Below are 19,834 nucleotides of genomic sequence, written 5' to 3' on the forward strand. Positions count from 1 at the left end.
AAAACTAGAATTTTTTGTTACTCTTAATTCAAAATTAAACGTGGCAAGTCTAGCTTTATATTATACAAATAATAATAATAATTGAAAAATAAAAAAATACAAAGTTGATAAGTATGAACAGAAACAAAAGTTTGATTTTTTATGTTGCATAAAGGTCATCTATAATTCAATGAAATGAGATGAAATTCTTCTTTGTATATTTGACTTGCCTAAATGCAAGATATATATTCTCATTTGACTTCACCTTATCTCTATGGTTAGATCACCAACATCAACTATATAATTTATTAGAGAGGGAAAACCCCCCAAAAAAAAAAGACTTGATAGATGAATCAACCATATTTGGTGTTTGAGTGAGACTATTTTTTGGATAAAACTTCTTTAGAACCACACATACATCTCCAAAAATCTAATTAGTGTTGAGCACAAAAAACCTAATTTTTGTAAAATAATTTTCGAATAGTATTAGTCCATGTATGCAATTATTAGTTATACGTGAATATGATTACATGGTGGCTGAAAATTAAATAATAACAAAGTGTGACTTATCTACTTTGTCCAACTATCTATCACTAAATGGCTGTAATATGGTTTGGAAGCAAGTTATGAAAGATTATTAATATAATATCATCATAATGTATTGATTGGGAATACATAATTAATTATATAATGAGAATAATAATATAATATCATCATAATCTATTGATTAGGAATACATAAATTATAATGTAAAGATTACTTATGCCATATCGATTTGTTGTATAAAAAACTAGCGTATATGGTGTATAACTTAAGATATTTATTCATTTTTAACAAAAAAATAATAGTATATTATATAAAGGTGATTTTTGTCATTTTAATTTATGTATCATTATTATTATATTTTTATTCCACATCTTAATTTGTTTCGCATAGGTTGTGATTTGTTTTTTATTCAACTTGTAATACTTCAAACAGCTAATGTGACACAGAAATAATATTGCATCCATCTCCATAATGAATAACTTTATAATTCGGTCATGACTAAAGAAATTAAAATAGTACGTACCCACGTCTTATTCACATTGCACATATGGAAGTGTCAACTTTTTTTTGTAGTAGCCAGGTTTGTTTCAATCTTTTACGGGAGAATGACTCATTTTGAAATATTCATTATTTTTTCACACTTATGAGTAGAGGCGTGATAAATAAATAAAATATTTAGTTTTATTTCATGAAGTATCTCGATGCATGGTTAAATACATTATTTAATTTTCTTACTTTGCAATTATTTTGAGAGAAAAGACATAAAGACACCATCGAAGTTGTCCCATATTTACTTAAAAGACACATAAACTTTTAAAGTGTCCTATCACACCACTAAACAACTATATATCGTTGTAAATTGACCATTTTTACTCATTCTGTCGTCTATGTAATGCGCGTGTTGCTCACTCTCTAGGTAACCCGACCCGACCCTTTTTTTTTGAAGAAAATTCGTGAATTCCTTTTCATTTCATTTCTCAACTTTTCCCTAAAAAATCAAACGAAATACACAGTGTTGCTGTTGACGATAGTGTTGTTGTTGACAATGTCGTTGTTGATCGTTGTTGATGTGTATTTGTGAAGATTCTTGGAGATTGAAGGTCTAACATGTTAGGGTTCTAAAATCTTCACTTTTTTTCGATTATTCTGATTTTATGGATTATTATAGTGTAGAAGTATTAGAATCGACCTCCTACAGTTGTAATTGTTATAAATACGATTCAACATTGCATTTGACATTTTCAATAAAAAACTAACCACAAAATTGAGAAGAAATTCAACCATAAAAAAACTTCAAATTAACGTTTCTACTGGAAATTAAAAGAGAAAAGACGAATTCCTACCTTATTTTCTTGAGGAAGATGATGAAGTCATCAAAAAGAGAGCATTAATATTGTTCTTGCCATGAAAATCAAAATTTTAGGGCTACCAAAGGCTATTTTTGAGTTTAAATTGGGGAAGATACAAAAATTGATTAAATAATTAATATTGAAGAAAGAAAATGACATGTGGCTGTTTTAAACTGGTAAATAAAAAGGAAAAATGGTCCATGACGCGCCTAACGTGCGTGTAAACAACCCAGATGAGTTAATGGGTAAAAATGGTCAATTTACAACGATATATAGTTGTTTAGTGGGGTGATAGGACACTTCAAAAGTTTAGATGTCTTTATGCAAATATGGGACAACTTCGATGGTGTCTTTATGTCTTTTCTCTTCTCATCTTTATTATATAGACTTAATAATTGTGAATAGTCTAACTAGATTAAGATGTTGTTTATTTATTTTTCTAAACATCAAAAGCAATGTCTAACTAGGTTGCATTTTGCTTTCTTCCTTCCCTCCTTTTAAAGAAATTTCCTCATTTGAATCAACACATATATCAAAGTTTGGCCAAAGGTCATAAATTAAGCACTAAGAGATTGTTGCCTTTTTTTTTCCATATAAGTGCTCAACACTCAACAATTCTGATACCTGAAAATTTCCCTAATAATTATGTGGACTCACCTAATAAACTTATAATTAGTCTAATCGACTATTACTCTCTTTGTCCACTTTTATATGTTATATTGTGCTTTTCAAGAGTTAATTTGATCAATTTTTAAAGTTAGATTATATTACACTAATTTGATATTTTAAATAAACAAATTAGATATTAAAAAAACCATATGAAAAATACTATAAATTGCAATTTTTTGTTTATCAATATGATGAAAAAATACATTTAAAAATGTTAGTTAAAATTCTTATAGTTTAACTCTAAAAATAAAAACTATGACAAACAATAATAAACCGAAGAGTATTATTTTGAAGAGAAAGAATCATTGGAAACCACATGTGATTTTGGTCACTAATCCACCACCTAATGTATATCCCCTTTTCTGTATGTAATTATAGAGTCCAGAACCATAAGAACAATGAAAACAAATAATTTGAAGCTCAAACCAAAAGGGTAACATTTAGGCTAAACAATTACATAGGGATAAGACTTAAATGTTTAATTTTTTTTTGAATGTTTAAAAACGGTAAAATAATTTCAAAATAGTATCACACAAATAATTTGAATGTTTAAAAAAGATTTTGTGGAAGGAGGAGGAGTGCATTTGTTTATCGTTAAAAGCAAACATGTTTGATATGTCAATCACGAGGTAGAAGACAAGTGGTCCAAATACAAAAACAAAAACAATGTAGTCTTCTTCTCTCTCCCACGCACTACTCAACATCAACATCGACCAAACGCAGCCAAATACGCAAACTTTCTTTCAAGTTTCAACAAAGGCAACATCAAACAAAGAGATTAAAAAAAAAGGAGTAAAGTAAAAAGATGCCACTACACAACAGTGTCCACCACTATTGGATACCCCTCCTTTGTTGTCTTTTTCCCCACTTACCCCCTTCCCCTTTTTCTACTTTCCCAACACATCTTTTTCTCCATCCCAAGCTTTGGAATTTCCCTAATACCATTCCCATTGTCTTCTCCTTCTGTTTCTTTCTTCTTCAAAATTCTTTCTTCCATTATACTTTTCTTTTGCCAGCTTCAGTTTCTTGAACACCTGCTCTGTCTCTGATTTGGTTGGTTTTGAAATCTTGAAAGGGCATGTAGAGAATACAGAAAGATTGCATTTTTAGTCTTTATCTTCTTTACCCATCTCAGTTTCTTGTACTGTTGTATTTTGGGTCTGTAAATAACGAGTAGTGATAGTTGTTGAGGGATTTCACTTATTCTTGCCAGCTTCAATTTCTGAACAGTATTTCTGGGTTAGGTTAATTTTTGAAATCTTAAAGGGGCATTTGACTGATGGGGTTTTAGTTCTTACCCATCTCAGTTCTCTCTGTTTTACAACTATATGATAGTTCTTGAGGGATTTCACTTAAGGTTTCTGCATCGATTTTTTAGGTTTTGTGTACTTTTCGAATCCTCAAAGGGGGCGTGTAGCTGATTCATCACGATTGGATATTATTACCATCTATTTGTTGAGAGGGCTTTGATTTTTTCTCTCAAAATGTTGCCGGAACTGGCGATGGTGGTTGATGATGGAGTAGAGTATTGCTTTGCTATGGAGTACGATGGTCCACCTATAACCCACCATCTTCCACGGGCAGTACCCATCAATGTTGATAGGATTCCGGTGGCCACTGTAGTTTCACAGGTGCCATTATCCCATAAATTAACTTTACCAGTTGTTCAACCTATTTCAGCTACAGACATAACCAAGAGATTTTCTAAAGATTTGAAGCGTAGTTCGGAATCGACTGTGTCTCCCACATCTGTTATAGCTTTTCAGAGGGTGGATGAAGACGATTCTGCTAGCAAAGAACTAGCTTTAGGCTCAGAGACTACATTGTCCCCCAGCTCTGTTACTGCACTTGAAGAGAGAGTCCATAGTAATAGGGTGTCTGGTCTTTCCGGTCAGTCCAGTAGTTCTAGCCCATTGGAGAGGTGTAATGGTGATGAGAGTGTTGGTGAATTTTCTGGTTTAATCAATGAATCCACTGATTTGGCATCTACCTCTATTAGTCGTGATCATTCACATGAATTGCTGGGAAGGGTGGGGAGTTCTGGTACTTTCAGATTTTCGAGTAGTTTTGAGAAATCTAGAGACTTGTCAAGGAGTACACACAATATGAAGGCTTCAACTGGTCGTAAAGACAGAGGCTTAGAGTTCAGTGATCTAAGCCAACCAGATTGGGCTTCAAATGAGTCAATTTTGAGTCTTGATTATCCCTCTTCTCGTGTTTCTTCACACAAATATGGGGATAGCTTTAATGAAACTAGTTGTGATGTTAAACGAGCTCCTGTTGTGACATTCTGTGATATTGAGTCAGAGGATGAAGATATCAATGAAGATGTTAGTGGTGCTGAGCCCGAGGTTATTCGGCCAAAGAAAGAACCTGCAGTTAAGGTGAAGAAAGGGGTGTGTTATCGTTGTTGTAAAGGAAATAGGTTTACTGAAAAGGAGGTATGCATTGTTTGTGATGCCAAATATTGCAGTAATTGTGTGCTTAGGGCAATGGGGTCTATGCCAGAGGGAAGAAAGTGTGTCAGCTGCATCAGTTATCAAATTGATGAATCAAAGCGAGGCAACTTGGGGAAATGCTCTAGGATGCTCAAGCGGCTGCTTAATGATTTGGAGATTAGGCAGATCATGAAAGCGGAGAAAATGTGTGAAGTAAATCAGTTGCCATCTGAATATGTGTGTGTGAATGGAAGACCTCTTTCTCCTGAAGAGCTTGTTATATTGCAGAGCTGCATAAATCCACCGAAGAAGCTGAAACCTGGGAATTATTGGTATGACAAAGTTTCTGGTCTCTGGGGAAAGGTGAGTAGAATTTCATGCTGCGCATCATTTATTCTTTTTCCTCATGATATGTTTGTGCAATGAGCATTAATCTGGAAGTTTAATCCATTAGTTGATTATATAACAGGAAGGACAAAAACCTTCACAAATTATCACTCCTCATTTAAATGCTGGAGGTCCCATCAAGCCAAATGCTAGCAATGGAAACACTCAGGTCTATATTAACGGTCGTGAGATCACCAAATCTGAGCTACGCATGTTACAGGTTAATTTTTGATACCTGCAAAATAGGTCCGGTACTAATTCACTTTTTCTGTTTTAGACTGACTCTGTTGATTATACTTGTACAGTTAGCAGGAGTACAATGTGCAGGTAACCCACATTTTTGGGTGAATGAGGATGGTTCATATCAGGAAGAGGGACAAAAAAATACCAAAGGGTATATATGGGGCAAGGTTAGATTTGTATGCTCGGTTTGAGTTTGTTATCCTTATTTCAAATTTTTCCTTTGCTTCTAATTAGTGTAGTCTGCAATAAAATGGACTTTGGTTTAGTGAGGTTTTGCTTTTTGGGAATCATTGCTCGGAATAAGGATTAAATTTATCCTGGTTTGCTCCTGTTTACCTTCAATTAGCATATGGAAACGGAAATTTGTCTTTATTTATGTTCCATGATTGAGTTCCTTCTCGACTTATTGACTTCACATACTCAAACATACAACCATTTCTGGTGCTCAGTGAAAGTATTTATCTTTTCAGGCTGGAATGAAGCTGGTTTGTGCTGTACTCTCTCTTCCAGTTCCTTCAAAATCATCTAATACTTGTGGAGAGCAAGTTAATAGTGTGCTTAGTCAAGTGGTACCTGATTATCTAGAACAGAGGGCACTTAACAAGCTACTTTTGATTGGATATAGTGGATCTGGTACTAGCACCATATATAAGCAGGTGACTTTCTACTGTATTTTTGTTTGTTGATGAAGTAATAAAATTATATTTAATGTTTGGGCAAAGAACACATGAGGTATAACCAAAATGATTTTATCTGGTTAGAACTGACTCCTTGAGCCCTTGCTCTTTGCTGTTTTAACTAAATATAATTTATATGCTCTCTCTCCACACGTATAACACTCTGATGACCAGCTTGTTTGCTTTCAATTATCCTGTTTCACAACATCCTGTTTCACAACATCCTGTATTCACCTGATTTAAGTTAAGATAAGGGAATATCTGCTCTTACAAAAAGCATTAGTTACTCCTCCACTATGCTCTGAGGAAGTGATAGATATATTCATCCTTCTTTAGTTTGGTAGTAAAGCAGAAAATTTGCTGAACTTCTGTTTTTTTGGCACTCTTGTTCCTAGTATAGTGGACATGCAGTAATTTCCTCATCGTATAGTTGCTTATCTATTCCTACTTCTTTGAGAAAACTGTTTTTAACTTATTATTATAAATTGTTGAATTTGTATTCTGTCTGAGAGCAATTAGATGCTATTGGTCTTTTCTCAAGTATAACTTAGATATTTGTGTGGTCCATTGTAATGTTGTTTTACATAGAGTTTTCTATTTGTAAATACTCATGATGCTTTATTTATACTGTTGACCTGACTGATAAGAAGAATCACTTCAGTAGCACCTGACTTGCTTTTATTATGATCTTAAAAAATATTTACTGGATAGATTGGAAGAAATGAGGTAATAGGATGTTAAAAGATATTGAAAAATTATATAACAAAGATGTTGAGCCACAGAGATGAAGAACTGGTTAAATTTTGTGTTTCTGGGTCATGACTGTTTGTTATGGTACCTCAAATTTCTAAAGTGATGCCTAATTGTTTTGTGGGTTGTTTGCTCCATCTAGTTATATTTTAATTCAGTCTTTGGCTTTCTGATTGAGGCTCCTATCTGCTTCACATATGTTGCTGATTTTAGTGTTAATGGCAGCAGTATCTTTACTTGTTTTTTGTTCCTTTACAAGGCAGGTTTTGTATTAGGAAATAGTTCTATTTGGGAAGCTCTAAGAATTGATTCCCCTTCTTTTCTTGCTTGCTTGTTTTTCTTAGCAATTTAAGTTGCTAGATCCCATTTAGCCTTATAATGCACCTTGATTTTTTCCCCTATCAGATTGTCTTTGTTCAGTTTGGCTTCTAATATCGTTAATTGGTAAATTAGGCAAAAATTCTTTACAAGGATGTTCCTTTCTCGGATGATGAGAGAGAACACATCAAACTGTTGATCCAAAGTAATGTATATGGATACATTGGAGTTCTGCTTGAGGGCCGCGAGCGCTTTGAGGAAGAGAGTTTGCATGAATTGCAAGAGGGTTCTTCGTCTAGTGACTCTGGAATGACAGGTATTGTAACTCTGGACTCCTCATTTTAATTGGTTCCATAAACATAGTCATGTGGTGTTACAAACATTGGGCTCCTCATTTTAATTCATCCCATAAAAATAACCATGTGCATGCCATCATGTCTATTTCCCCTCAGCCTACTTGGTGAACCTGGATTCTTGTTCAAATTACCTTTAAGTAACAATTGTAGCTTATGATATCAGGTGATAAGACTGGGATTGCAAAGAAAACATTATATTCCATACCTCCTAGACTGAAAGCATTCTCAGATTGGCTTCTCAAAATAATGGCCACGGGTAATCTAGAAGCTGTTTTCCCAGCTGCTACGCGGGAATATGCTCCTTTAATTGAGGAGTTATGGAATGATGCAGCCATCCAGGCAACTTATAAGCGAAGAAGTGAACTGGAAATGCTTCATGACATGTCTTGTTATTTCCTAGAGCGGGTAAGATAATTTCGTGTGGTCAACTTGCACAGTTTGATGATGTCACATTTATGCATAATTGAAGAATGTGCGGGTTTTGTCTTAGATTCTTCTTTTTATGGGTCAAAGTCTACAGCTATTTCAACTCCTTCATTTCACATTTGTGCTCCACCTATGCTGTCCAAACTATTAAGGTCTGGCGGGCTGAATTTATTTCTATCGCGAGAGATGTATGCCTAATAAAAAAGCGAAGCTTCTTTGTTTTGGATTAATAAAAAATACGCTCAAGTTGTGTAGACCTAAGGTTCCGTGCTAACAACTGAAATTGGTATTTTTTTGAAGTTTTCTGGCGGTATAGCTTCTTACTATCTTTTATGGTACTTTAGTGTTGTCACTGAATTAATTGTTTGTTTGTTCCAAGTTTTGATTAGACCTAGTGATGACATAGTAGCATTTGGTTGGGTTATGTAACTGCGAGTTCCTTGTTGATTCCTACAGATGATGGGAAGGATCTTTCATTTTGTTGCTAAATATCTCTGCATCTATTGTTTTCCTATTTCAGGCAGTTGATATTTTAAAAACAGACTATGAACCTTCAGACGTGGATATCTTATATGCTGAGGGTGTTACTTCTTCCAATGGACTTTCGTGTGTTGACTTCTCATTCCCAGATTCAGAAGATTATGATAATCTTGAGAGCAGTGATCACCCCAATTCTGTGCTCAGGTTTGTAAACGCTAATTACCCATACTTTACTTTTTTGACAGAGAAATGGAATAATTTTGCTAGGTGTTTATCACCCTTGCACTGCCGTTGATGGGGAATCACTTTTGAGTTGTGCCTCATTGACTTACTACTCTCTCACTAGTGTGGAATGACTATGTTGCTCGGATCCTCCAAAGAAACATAATCTTTGGAGTTTCCAACACGTTCCTGGCCAGTCATTTTTAAAGGTTCCAAGCAACATAGCCATGAATGGAGTGCAACATAGTAAACACGTTTCATTTTAGTAACACTGGCAAAGAGACCCATCTCATTGTACTTTTACCTTGTAAAAAAGGGAAAAGGGGGGGGGGGATCCATCTCATAGCTGGTGCAACAATCTTGGGTCCATTAGAAGAATTTGATATGAGAACTGAAAGTGAACCATTGGGTTGGGATTCTCACATAGCTAATCCTCCTGATTTTTCTATTTCTAAATACTGGTGTGTCTGTGTTGGAGAACCCTTCTATGCAGATAGTTGATTTTAGGATCCTCATAAATGAAAATAGGGTGAAATAAAGTTATTATAACCCATCTTTTACAGACTATGTAGAGGCATTCTTAAAACAAGTTTATTTTTCTGGTACTCAGATTTCAGCTGATAAGAGTACAGGCAAGGGGGTTCATTGAAAATTGCAAGTGGATTGAGATGTTTGAAGACGTTCGTGTGGTTATTTTCTGTGTTGCCTTGAGTGATTATGATGAATATGTTGTTGATGAAACTGGGGAGAAAGTGAACAAGATGTTGTTAACGAAGAAACTTTTCGAGAGCATCGCGACTCATCCAACCTTCGATCAGATGGACTTTCTTGTCTTACTAAATAAGTTTGATTCGTTTGAGGAGAAGTTAGAACGTGTTCCTTTGACCAAATGTGAATGGTTTGACGATTTTCATCCGCTTGTAAGTCGCCATCGCTCCAACAGCAACTCCAGCAGCATCAACCATAGTCCCTCTGTGGGCCAGTTGGCATTTCATCACGTTGCAGTAAAATTCAAGAGGCTCTTTTCTTCTCTCACTAACAAGAAGCTGTATGTTTCTCTAGTGAAAGGTTTAGAGCCAAAAACGGTGGATGAATCGCTCAAGTATGCAAGGGAGATAATCAAGTGGGATGAAGAGCGGTTAAACTTCAGTTTGAGTGAGTACTCATTTTACAGCACTGATGCAAGTTCCTTCTCACCTTGAACACATGAGAGCTTCAAAAGAATTCTTTTTTGAAAGAAAAGTTGTGTCCATAAGATGTGTTACTTGTAGATATTGATATGTTTTGGTAAAAGAAGAGAACAGAGAAGAGTTGACGACCAGATGACTGAAAAGCGTTTGCCAATGAAAGAGTAAAATCAGTTATTTTTACAGAATAGGCTTGTAAATGGCTAATCTGGTAGGTTCTTTTGTACAATTAAAGAACAAGAAAGATATAGCTTTTGCTTTGGCAATTTTTTGTAAGATACTGTAGTGTATGTAGCCCTCGGTGATGGTGATCAAATTGTATAATATAGTATTTAATCAAATTAGAGTGGAAAATGCTTGCTAATTAAATGTCTTATGTGTGTACACTTTGCAAGTTAGCTTACTTCATGCCGATTAGTATAAGAGTTTTGAGAAATTTTCATAAATTGCAAGGTTTTCATTTTTATGAGCCACAAAAAATTTAAAAAAAAATTTCCAACTTAAGAAATTTAAAAATTGTATATTCAAATAAATTTCTAACTTTAAATCATATCCACATGGCCCTTAAGTTAATTTGTTTTGATCCAATCACATATAGCCGAGAATTGCTAGTCTTACTGCAACCGGATTTGTTCAGCTATTAATTAAAACTAGTGTTATTGCTTAACACGTCAAAATCTTCTTTATAATGATCAGTACTATTGGCATTAAATTAAAGTAAAATGTGAAAGCTTTATGATCAAAGCCATCTAATATTTCCTCACAAGCCAAAAGATAAAATCAGAGATGAAAACTCTGAATTTCCATTTGTAGTATATGGCAAATTCTGAAATGGTGCCCCCTTTATGAAATAAGGAACAAAATATGTTCCTTTCATATGAAGTGCCAGTTTCTAATTCGAGCCATGTTTGACTCTTTGTACTCTTAAGGCAATACTGAGCTCTGCAAAGCAAGCTGTAAAAAGATTTCAACATAAACTAGAAATGGTAGCTTATTAGTATGAGATGTAAAAAAGATTCTACCAACAAACACTCCCTAAATAGTGGTCCATTAATTTTAACCCTTCAAAAACAATTTTTCTTGCTCGAAAGATTTGTTGAAAGAGAATGGCTACCATCTGTGAAAGATGCAAAGTGCTTGAGAAACAAAAGTACTGGGAAGAGTTTGACAAACAACACAAGTTTTTCAAGATAATGATCAATGATTTCAGGCGTAGATTGGTAAGTTCTCTCAGATTTGATTTACTTAAGAATTTGTAGCTGATACATTTGGATTCTTCGATGCAGCGCATTCCACAAAAGTTTGTGACTTGTTTTAAGAACAGTCACAAACTGTTAGGACAGAAGATTCTAACAGGTCCTAGTGGCAACACTTGGTTAGTTGAAGTTATTAGAACAGAGGAGGATTATGTTTTCTGTAATGGCTGGGAAGTATTTGTCAAAGATCATAGCTTGGAAGTTGCTGATATGTTGGTGTTCAAAATGGATGGTTTTTCAGCTTTTGATGTCATGATTTTTGATGCAAGTGCTTGTGAAAAAGAGACTACTTTCTTTGTCAAGAAAAATAGGAACCCTTGTAAACATCCAGATGAAGTAACAGATGAACATACAACTGAGCAACAGAGTAGTGAAGATGAACCTTCAAATGATGATGATGTTACGGATGAGGATGATAACATACAAGAGCCTACGAGAGGGCGAAAATCATCGCGAGGAAAACAGTATCAGTTCCAGTCACTTCAGTCTAGTAAAGGGAAGAAAATGAAGAAAATCTTGGTAGCCAAGCAGGATAATAGGAGAAGGAAGTGTACACCTATGTCATCTCGCAAGAAAAATGTTGAACCTGGTTAAGTTTTACTTACCTCTTCTTTCAATTCTTTGAAGTTTATCTACATTGTTGGATTCTGATTTGGGAAAATTGTTAGTTCAGAGGAAAAAAGGCCTATGTTCTTAAACAGACGCCGGGTTTCGGAGAAAGAGAAGATGAGAGTTCATCAACTGGCCTCAAGACACACATCTTCTGTGCCTTCTCTTCTGATGACAATGCAGCCCACCCATGTCTACATGGGTCAACTGGTATTTTCTAAAGTTCAAACTAGTAACCTTAACTTAGATATATATGTGCATAAATGGATTAGGGGTTTGATGGCAATGAGGTTGCAAGAAGTCAAGAACCCATAAAATTCAAATCTTGAATCCGCCTCTGGCAAACAATAAATTAGAATACAATACAGGACAGCGTAAATATATTCTTTGCATCGAAAGTGTATACAAGTTAGGTCCTTTCATGTCTCAACTGTTGATTTATCTCTGCATATTCACATTAGTACAACCATATGATATACTAGCAAAAGCCTTAGCTGATAGTCCTGTGTTTTTTGAGCTTATTTTGTTTGATCTTGTTTGTTGAATACAAGAAACTCCCAAAGGAATGGGCACAGAAGAACATGAGGAAGATATCTGAGACGATTACTTTGAGAATCCCTTCAAGTAGAAGAACGTGGTCAGCCTCAATTCGTTGCAGAATGGAAGGACTAGTGATTCAGTCAGGTTGGGATGATTTTGCCATGGATAACGATCTGGAGGAGTTTGATATATGTGTATTCGAGCTTGCTCAAGGAGGAAAACACGACTCAAAGCCAGTTATTTTAGATGTTTACATATATCCTGTTGAGAATGAGATCATGAGACCACTCTAGATTTGCCTTCTTCTATGTTTATTTACTTTGACATGTTTGATTTGTTTTTTGAGACTTAAGTTTGTTATGAGCTTCAGATTTCAGTCCTGGACAAACTAAAAGTACCTAATTGTTATGTTTTCTTGTTTCTTGAATGTTAAATCTCTTGAGATTTCAAGAACTTTATGCTGTGAAGTATTCTTTTATGTGCCTTTTCAAGTTCAGTACTGTAGGATTTGTGAAAGCTATAATCTTCAAAAAAGATAATTGGTAAATACTATGAAAATGCTAAATGTTCATGCAAATCAAACAACCGTAGAAATGTTAAAAGACAAGTCTGCACCAGCCCAAGTGCGATAGAAAATAGTCAGCTAATTGATAAAATCTAAACCAACTTTGTTCTCTCTCCATTTGATAAACCAAATTTTATCAAACGTCAACTATTTCATCCAAAAAGAAGTTGACTGCACCTTAATTATTTCACAATTACATGCTATCTTTCGTCAATATAAATATCAAATAACTTCATCCTTCAAATGTTATACAAATAAATAGGTATAAAGAAATCAAACTTTATTTTGTCTCTACTGAAATTTGAATCCAATTTCTTTTTCTAATGAAAATTTCTTCCCGCCGTAATATGAAGTTCATCTCGCTAAAATAAATAAATCATCATATTATCATATATTAAGTCTAATAATAAGGTGACTCCCTACTTCATGAGCATTTTTAATCAAAAACTAAATGAAGGGCATTCTGGTCCTTTTGTATTAAATTTAATAAAAAGGTGATATAGTGCTTAAACCCTGAACCCAATTTCTCCGCCACCACCATGCGCCACCTCCTGAGCTCTCTCCGCCGCAATCAGCTGAATCACCGCCGTATAACGCCGCGTATCCATTCCATCTTCTGTGCAAATTACAAGCCGCAGAAGCCTCAACCACCGCCAGCACCACCATCTCCTCCAAAACCTCCTAAAAAGCCGGTGACTTTCACTCATCACGGCGAGTCATGGGAGGATCCTTACAGCTGGATGTCACAGCTCAATGACAAAGTAGCCATGCGCCATATGGATGTGTACATGGAACAAGAGGAGAAATACATTGAAGCCGTTATGTCCGATACCGAACGCCTCCAGTCCAAACTTCAGTCAGAAATGGGCTCTCGCTTGTCAAATGAACTCTCCACACCTCCCCTTCGTTGGGGTCCTTGGTATTGTTCCGTTCAAATTCCTTGTTACAACAATCGAGCATAATTCATAGTTTAGGATTGAAGCATAGTAGTTGTTGTTCTTATGTTATTGAGATATTTATTTGGATATAGATCCCCGCATATTTTGTCGTTGTTTGGATTCTGAAATTTGATAATTGTGTTTACTCTATGGAGGTGGATATTGGTCGCCGCAGGTTGTACTATAGGCGAGTGGAAGAAGGGAAGCAGTATCCAGTGCTGTGTAGAAGGTTAGCACGGGCAAATGAAGATTTCATTTCCAATAGATCTCCTTCAGCAGGTTTCGATTTTACTTCGGGGAAGAGAATTGAGCAGAAGCTTCTTGACTACAATGAAGAAGCTGAAAGATTTGGAGGTTTTGCTTTTTTCTTGCTACCTTATTTTATGCTGATTTTCCAAACAGAGTGGAATGTTTGTTGAGGACTTACATAGCCGACCTTATTTAGTTTGGAGTTGAGGTTTGGTGCAGTAGTAGTGGTTGCTGATTTTATGGTTCTTTTTACTCGTTGTGTATATTGTATAACCCTTTTTCCTTTGTTAAATTACAGGTTATGCATATGAAGAATTATCAGAAGTGTCCCCTGATCACCGATATCTAGCTTACACAATGTATGATAAGGATAACGATTTCTTTAAATTGTCTGTGCGAGACTTAAATTTCGGTTCACTATGTAGTAAGCCCCAAGCAGATCGGGTTTCAAACATAGCTTGGGGGAAAGATGGACAAGCATTACTCTATGTTGTCACTGATCACTGTAAGAGGCCTTATAGGTTGGTAATTTACTTATTTGGTTAAAAGACTCTTTTTGACGTACTCCAGATATCTCAGTTGTTTCCAATTCTTTTTTCAGAATCTACTGTAGTATGATTGGGTCTGAACAAGATGATGTGTTGCTTATAGAAGAGCCTAGCGAGAATGGCTATGTAAACATAAGACATACTAAGGATTTCCAGTTTCTAACAGTACATATATTCTCGACTACATCATCAAAGGTGATACTTCATCAAGCTTTCTAATTTTTATATCATCACTTGATGTTAGTCTAATTTTATGTCAATGACTAGTTTTTAGATCTTTCTGATAGATGCTGCTGATCCTTTGTCTGGTATGATACCTGTGTGGGAATGTGAGGCTCAAGCCCACTGTGTTGTCGAGCATCACCAAGGGTATCTTTACCTATTTACTGATGCGGCTAAAAATGGACAATTAGTTGATCACCATTATCTTTTACGTAGTCCAGTTAACTGCTCACTGAACAAAAGAAAGTGGGAGGTGAGTTTGTATTGTATTGAGACTCTTATCATGTTTACTTCTAAATGTCTCTCCTCCCACGCCAACTGCCATCTAACCTTCTTCTAGGTGAATAACCTTTCATCTGAAAAGCATATTTATTCATGATGCAACCTTTGGCTCATAGCTTTCTCATCAAGAATGCAGAATATATTCAGTGATGACTCGGAGTTCATAATTGAAGACGTCGATTTCAGTGACAAGCACTTGGTTCTCATTGTGCGGGACGGACGAAATTTTAGACTTTGTCCCATTTCTCTTCCTCTGCCAAGTACGAAGGTAATAACTTGTTTTGGTCCTGGTTTTTACGTCTGATAACTTTTCCTGTTTTTCCAACCTAAAGTTATTTACTTTGCTTGTGTAAGATTTCCGCTGCTCTATAAATTTTAATTTAGATTAATTCTTTTGTAGTGTATAGTTGCTGCAGAAACCTTAAATAAGCAAAACCTTGATGATCAACCCATCCTCCCTGTACCCTTACAAAGAAGTAAACAGCCCATAGAGACAATACCATCCTTTTTCTTTTGTACATGGTACTCATTTTATTGATGTCAACTTACGCTATATTTCGTCTAGGTTCGGCTCTTTTGTCCTTTCAAATGCAATTGATTTCTTTCTTTTTTCTTGTTTTCTGGACTCCCAAGAGTTGTTCCATAGGCTCTCACTGACTTTGTAGATCAGGTTCTAGAACTCCTCCTTCGGAAAAAATTTGCTATTTATAAGTGCAACATTTGTTTTAGATATTTGTGTTCCCTTTAGTTGCTCTGTGCCAAAATTATTTAACCAGCCCTTAGGCAACCTACTGAGTCATGAAATAAGTTCGAAACACATTTTACATTATAGCTTCTTACTCATAAGTTTTGTGACGTGGTGTGCATTTATTGCTTAAATGGATATTTTGCATGTTCTCTTTTTTTGCTCTTATAATTGTGTTTGACCAGCAGTGTGTGTTTCTCTTGAATTGCTTACAACTGTTATACTCCTCCTTCCCTTTTTCTTATCCAATATTCCATGGACAGGAAGAGATTAAGCTCAAAGAGCTTAGTCCACAGTTTTTACCTCTTCCAAAGAATGTCTGTCAAATTAAGCCTGGAACTAATTATGACTTCTACTCCTCAACAATGCGATTCACAATATCATCCCCTTTGGTAGGTACTGGTCACCTTTTATAGTAGTTTATTTCATATATATTATCGTACAAGGTCACTTTGCACCCCAAAATTGCAATCTTAAACTAAAAGTCACCACTGTTTATAGATGCCTGATGCAGTTGTCGATTATGACTTATCAAACGGAAAATGGAACATAGTACAGCAGCAAAACTTGCTTCATGAAAGAACAAGAGTATTGTACGGAACATCATCTTCAGCTAGTTTTATTCAGAGCGCGAGGAAAGTAGGCTCTAATAACGAAGTCAATCCTGAAAATCATTCTACATGGAATGATCTTTCTGAGTTCTATGCCTGTGAAGTTCACAATGTCAAGTCTTATGATGGTATTATTGTTCCTTTGACTGTTGTCTATTCTCCAAAGAGGAAAAAGCAAGCTGAGAATCCCGGATTACTTCATGGACATGGAGCTTATGGAGAGATACTGGACAAACGATGGCGCAGTGAGTTAAAAAGCCTTCTCGATCGTGGTTGGGTCATTGCATATGCTGATGTCAGGTGCTTTCTTTCTTATTCCAATTTAGTAATGTAGCTCTAAAATTACTTTTTTCTCTATTAATGGTGCTAGTCCATATCTTATATATATCCTATTCCTATGAAGTTAAGACAGGTTATATTGTTATGCTGATATGTCAATGACTAGTGCTTGACATGACCTTTTTACTGTCTTTCTTCTCAGAGGTGGAGGAGGTGGGGGGAAAAAGTGGCACCATGATGGCAGGCGAACAAAGAAGATCAATTCCATTTATGATTACATATCCTGTGCTAAATTCCTAATTGAGAGGGAAATTGTGCAAGATAACAAGCTCGCTGGGTGGGGTTACAGTGCTGGGGGGCTATTGGTGGCTTCAGCTATAAATTCTTGCCCAAGTCTATTGCGGGCAGCAGTTTTGGAGGTCTGCCAAAAACTCTGAATGTGCTATTGTATTTATGCATCTTTAAAATCTTTCTTATCCTTAATCTTTCTAAGGTCCTCCCGAAACCCCACCCCAACAAGGAGAGGAAAGGATGGAAAAACAAAGAAAAACTATTACTAAATCCTCTGCTTTTGATGTTATTGAAAAAATTGACTACCTATTTTACAGGTACCATTTTTGGATCCAACAAACACTCTCCTCAATCCAATCTTACCACTTACACCTGCTGACTATGATGAGTTTGGGTACCCCGGGGACATTACTGACTTCCAGGCAATCCGCAAATATTCACCTTACGATAACATTCAAAAAGATCTTGTATATCCAGCTATTCTGGTGACATCTTCATTCAACACAAGGTAAGGTCTAATTTTTTGCTGACTGATCGACTTCCTCTGGCTTGTAAATCATCTTGTCAAGGTGACTAATCTATGGTCATTGTCTAAAGCCATGTGTTTTACCCTATCAATTTAAGTTTGATTTACAACAACCTATAGGAGTCAGTCCATCCTATAAATGGGACTTTGCTTTTAGTTTAACTTTATACTTGGAGATCACTTTGTGGTCATCCCTGGAAAATCATTTCTTTACGAGCTTGGTTGATATTTATTTTCCTAGCTTACAATGAAATTACTCTGCATCTGATAATGCTTAGGTGGAACGAGTGCTAAACAAGCTCCAATGATATCCACCCATATTAGGTGTTTTTCCTTATCTAGCACCGCTCATGTGCTACAGTGCTATGATCGACAACTAGGAAGGACCGTGTATTATAATGAACCTGATCCACCAAGAATTATTCCAAGGTGTAAAATGACTGAAACCATCGTCATCCATTTATGGGTTACCAAGAGTTGCTCCAAAGTCATTAAGTGAATAATTGCATAGGTTTGTGTTGAATAATTGCAGCTCATTGTGTTGCAAGGGCCTCCCAATAATCTTGCATGATTTTTCAGGTTTGGAGTGTGGGAAGCTGCAAAATATGTTGCTCGGGTGCGTGAATGTTCCATTTATGATCCTAAACACCCAGTATTACTTAATTTGACAGCTGACATAGTTGAAGAAAATCGATACCTGCACTGCAAGGAGTCAGCGCTGGAGACAGCTTTCCTTCTCAAGATGATGGAATCATAGCTATTTTTGCTTTGTATTATATAGAAAAGCTTATGTACCATATGATCTCAACTTATTTTTTCACCTTCCATATAAAGCCAGATTGCAGTAACACACTTTTAAGCAGTTAAAAAATATTCTACTAATCTTGCCCTTTACAGCAAAGGTGTTCTCCATGAGGAGAAAGTCTATTAGTCTATACTTGCCACATTCTTGTCCAACTTATTAGAGTTGCTCTTATTGAAAAGCGCAGTGCCTCTTGTTTTGGATGAATGACAGACTTATCAAGAAGTGATTTGGTCTGATTGCATTCAAGAGCATTGCCTAGCTGTCTATAAAAGTTGCTTAACATTATGGAATACAAATTCATTTGGATTCACAAAAGAAAAAGAAGCTAGGTTATTTCTTTTCAGTTGTCCATATGTCCACGGAATAGTTATGAGAAAATCTCATTGCTGGTGCCACTTGGATTTTGTTGTTGAAAGAGATTTAAGATAAATATTGTGTATTTATCTTATTGCTAAAGATAATGGTGACTGGTATACCATTGCTGGTGCCACTTGGATTTTGTTAATGTGTGTGTCTAAATTTGTCAACGCTTCAACTAACCTTCCAAATATGAAAATGTACCAAATTCTGTCAACCTCTTTGTCTGACGTTGCTACATCTTCACTATCATTGCATTTTTTTATTTTTTGTAAGACAATAAACACAAATCCAGATTAATAATAATTTTTTAAAAAAAAAACAGATAAAATGAATACTTGCAACGTATTAGGAAGGATTTATATATATACACACATCATCAGTTTTGATCAGTTTATTTTTTAAGATCGAAACAAGTCAAATAATTGATGTGGATGATTTCCATTTGTTGAGTGAAATATAAAAAATAGTCATAATTTGTGAATCCTCCGGACATATGTCAGAAACTCTTTTAGTTTAGTCAGAAACTACTAGTAATTATGACGTATAAAGAACTACAACTAGTTAATAGAATTTTTAATTTGTCTTAATAATACGCAAGTTATTTAGTAGCATTTGAATAAAATAAACTTGTAAACAACAAATTGACTATTTATAATTCATACAACCAGTTTAATTTATCTTAAATATTATGAACTAATTTGAGATTATGACTGATTGACATGCATTGAATTATGATGATAGGATAAATGGTTTGCATGTAACATTGGGCAGCTTTCGTTTTTATATCTGACGATGAAGAGAAGAGACATTTCAGTCAATCAAACACAATTATTCCATCAAAGAAAGGTGTACATTTTTTAGCAAGGTCCCATAAAAAGCAGAATCTACAAAACTCAAAAGAAAAAGATTAAGAGTACATACAATGATACAAGACCTCACTCAGTATTATCAGTGTGGCAAACAAAACTCAATGGGTGGTGG

At 35.4% G+C, this 19,834-nt stretch overlaps 3 protein-coding genes across 4 annotated transcripts; all 3 read left to right on the plus strand.

Annotated features, from left to right (window-relative positions):
• The first annotated feature begins 3,289 nt into the window (after positions 1–3,289).
• LOC107011325 (extra-large guanine nucleotide-binding protein 1) lies at positions 3,290–10,396 on the plus strand. The gene is made up of 8 exons (XM_015210769.2): positions 3,290–5,344; positions 5,451–5,588; positions 5,674–5,778; positions 6,082–6,267; positions 7,492–7,672; positions 7,876–8,117; positions 8,659–8,822; positions 9,451–10,396. Exons 1-8 carry the CDS (start codon positions 4,028–4,030, stop codon positions 10,040–10,042), a joined length of 2,925 nt encoding a protein of 974 aa, XP_015066255.1. The 5' UTR covers positions 3,290–4,027; the 3' UTR covers positions 10,043–10,396.
• Positions 10,397–10,806: 410 nt separating this feature from the next.
• On the plus strand, positions 10,807–12,859 carry LOC107010638 (B3 domain-containing protein REM16-like). Its single transcript, XM_015209916.2, has 4 exons — positions 10,807–11,247; positions 11,314–11,872; positions 11,957–12,102; positions 12,444–12,859. Exons 1-4 carry the CDS (start codon positions 11,134–11,136, stop codon positions 12,723–12,725), a joined length of 1,101 nt encoding a protein of 366 aa, XP_015065402.1. The 5' UTR covers positions 10,807–11,133; the 3' UTR covers positions 12,726–12,859.
• A 642-nt stretch (positions 12,860–13,501) lies between these two features.
• On the plus strand, positions 13,502–18,570 carry LOC107009287 (protease 2). 2 transcript variants are annotated; one of them, XR_001455386.2, is made up of 12 exons: positions 13,502–13,916; positions 14,111–14,289; positions 14,483–14,705; positions 14,786–14,927; positions 15,007–15,207; positions 15,373–15,504; positions 16,245–16,373; positions 16,483–16,892; positions 17,074–17,290; positions 17,480–17,670; positions 17,967–18,199; positions 18,268–18,407. XR_001455386.2 is itself a non-coding variant. In XM_015208599.2 (11 exons), exons 1-11 carry the CDS (start codon positions 13,537–13,539, stop codon positions 18,443–18,445), a joined length of 2,382 nt encoding a protein of 793 aa, XP_015064085.1. In that variant the 5' UTR covers positions 13,502–13,536; the 3' UTR covers positions 18,446–18,570. The 2 variants fall into 2 exon arrangements, 1 of the variants encoding a protein (XP_015064085.1); XM_015208599.2 differs by lacking the exon at positions 17,967–18,199 and having other exon boundaries at positions 18,268–18,570.
• Positions 18,571–19,834: the final 1,264 nt, after the last annotated feature.

This window comes from Solanum pennellii, chromosome 2 (assembly GCF_001406875.1).
Source record: "Solanum pennellii chromosome 2, SPENNV200".
Taxonomy (NCBI): Eukaryota; Viridiplantae; Streptophyta; class Magnoliopsida; order Solanales; family Solanaceae; genus Solanum; species Solanum pennellii.

Bases quoted from the DNA above. Each gene is read 5' to 3' on its own strand.
- LOC107011325 (XM_015210769.2), top strand. From the start codon at position 4,028: ATGTTGCCGGAACTGGCGATGGTGGTTGATGATGGAGTAGAGTATTGC. The intron at 5,589-5,673 runs GTTAATTTTTGA...ATACTTGTACAG, and splicing joins CTGAGCTACGCATGTTACAG to TTAGCAGGAGTACAATGTGC. The intron at 6,268-7,491 runs GTGACTTTCTAC...TTGGTAAATTAG, and splicing joins CTAGCACCATATATAAGCAG to GCAAAAATTCTTTACAAGGA.
- LOC107009287 (XM_015208599.2), top strand. From the start codon at position 13,537: ATGCGCCACCTCCTGAGCTCTCTCCGCCGCAATCAGCTGAATCACCGC. The intron at 15,505-16,244 runs GTAATAACTTGT...TTCCATGGACAG, and splicing joins TTCCTCTGCCAAGTACGAAG to GAAGAGATTAAGCTCAAAGA. The intron at 17,291-17,479 runs GTCTGCCAAAAA...CCTATTTTACAG, and splicing joins TGCGGGCAGCAGTTTTGGAG to GTACCATTTTTGGATCCAAC.
- LOC107010638 (XM_015209916.2), top strand. From the start codon at position 11,134: ATGGCTACCATCTGTGAAAGATGCAAAGTGCTTGAGAAACAAAAGTAC. The intron at 11,248-11,313 runs GTAAGTTCTCTC...TCTTCGATGCAG, and splicing joins ATGATTTCAGGCGTAGATTG to CGCATTCCACAAAAGTTTGT. The intron at 12,103-12,443 runs GTATTTTCTAAA...GTTGAATACAAG, and splicing joins ATGTCTACATGGGTCAACTG to AAACTCCCAAAGGAATGGGC.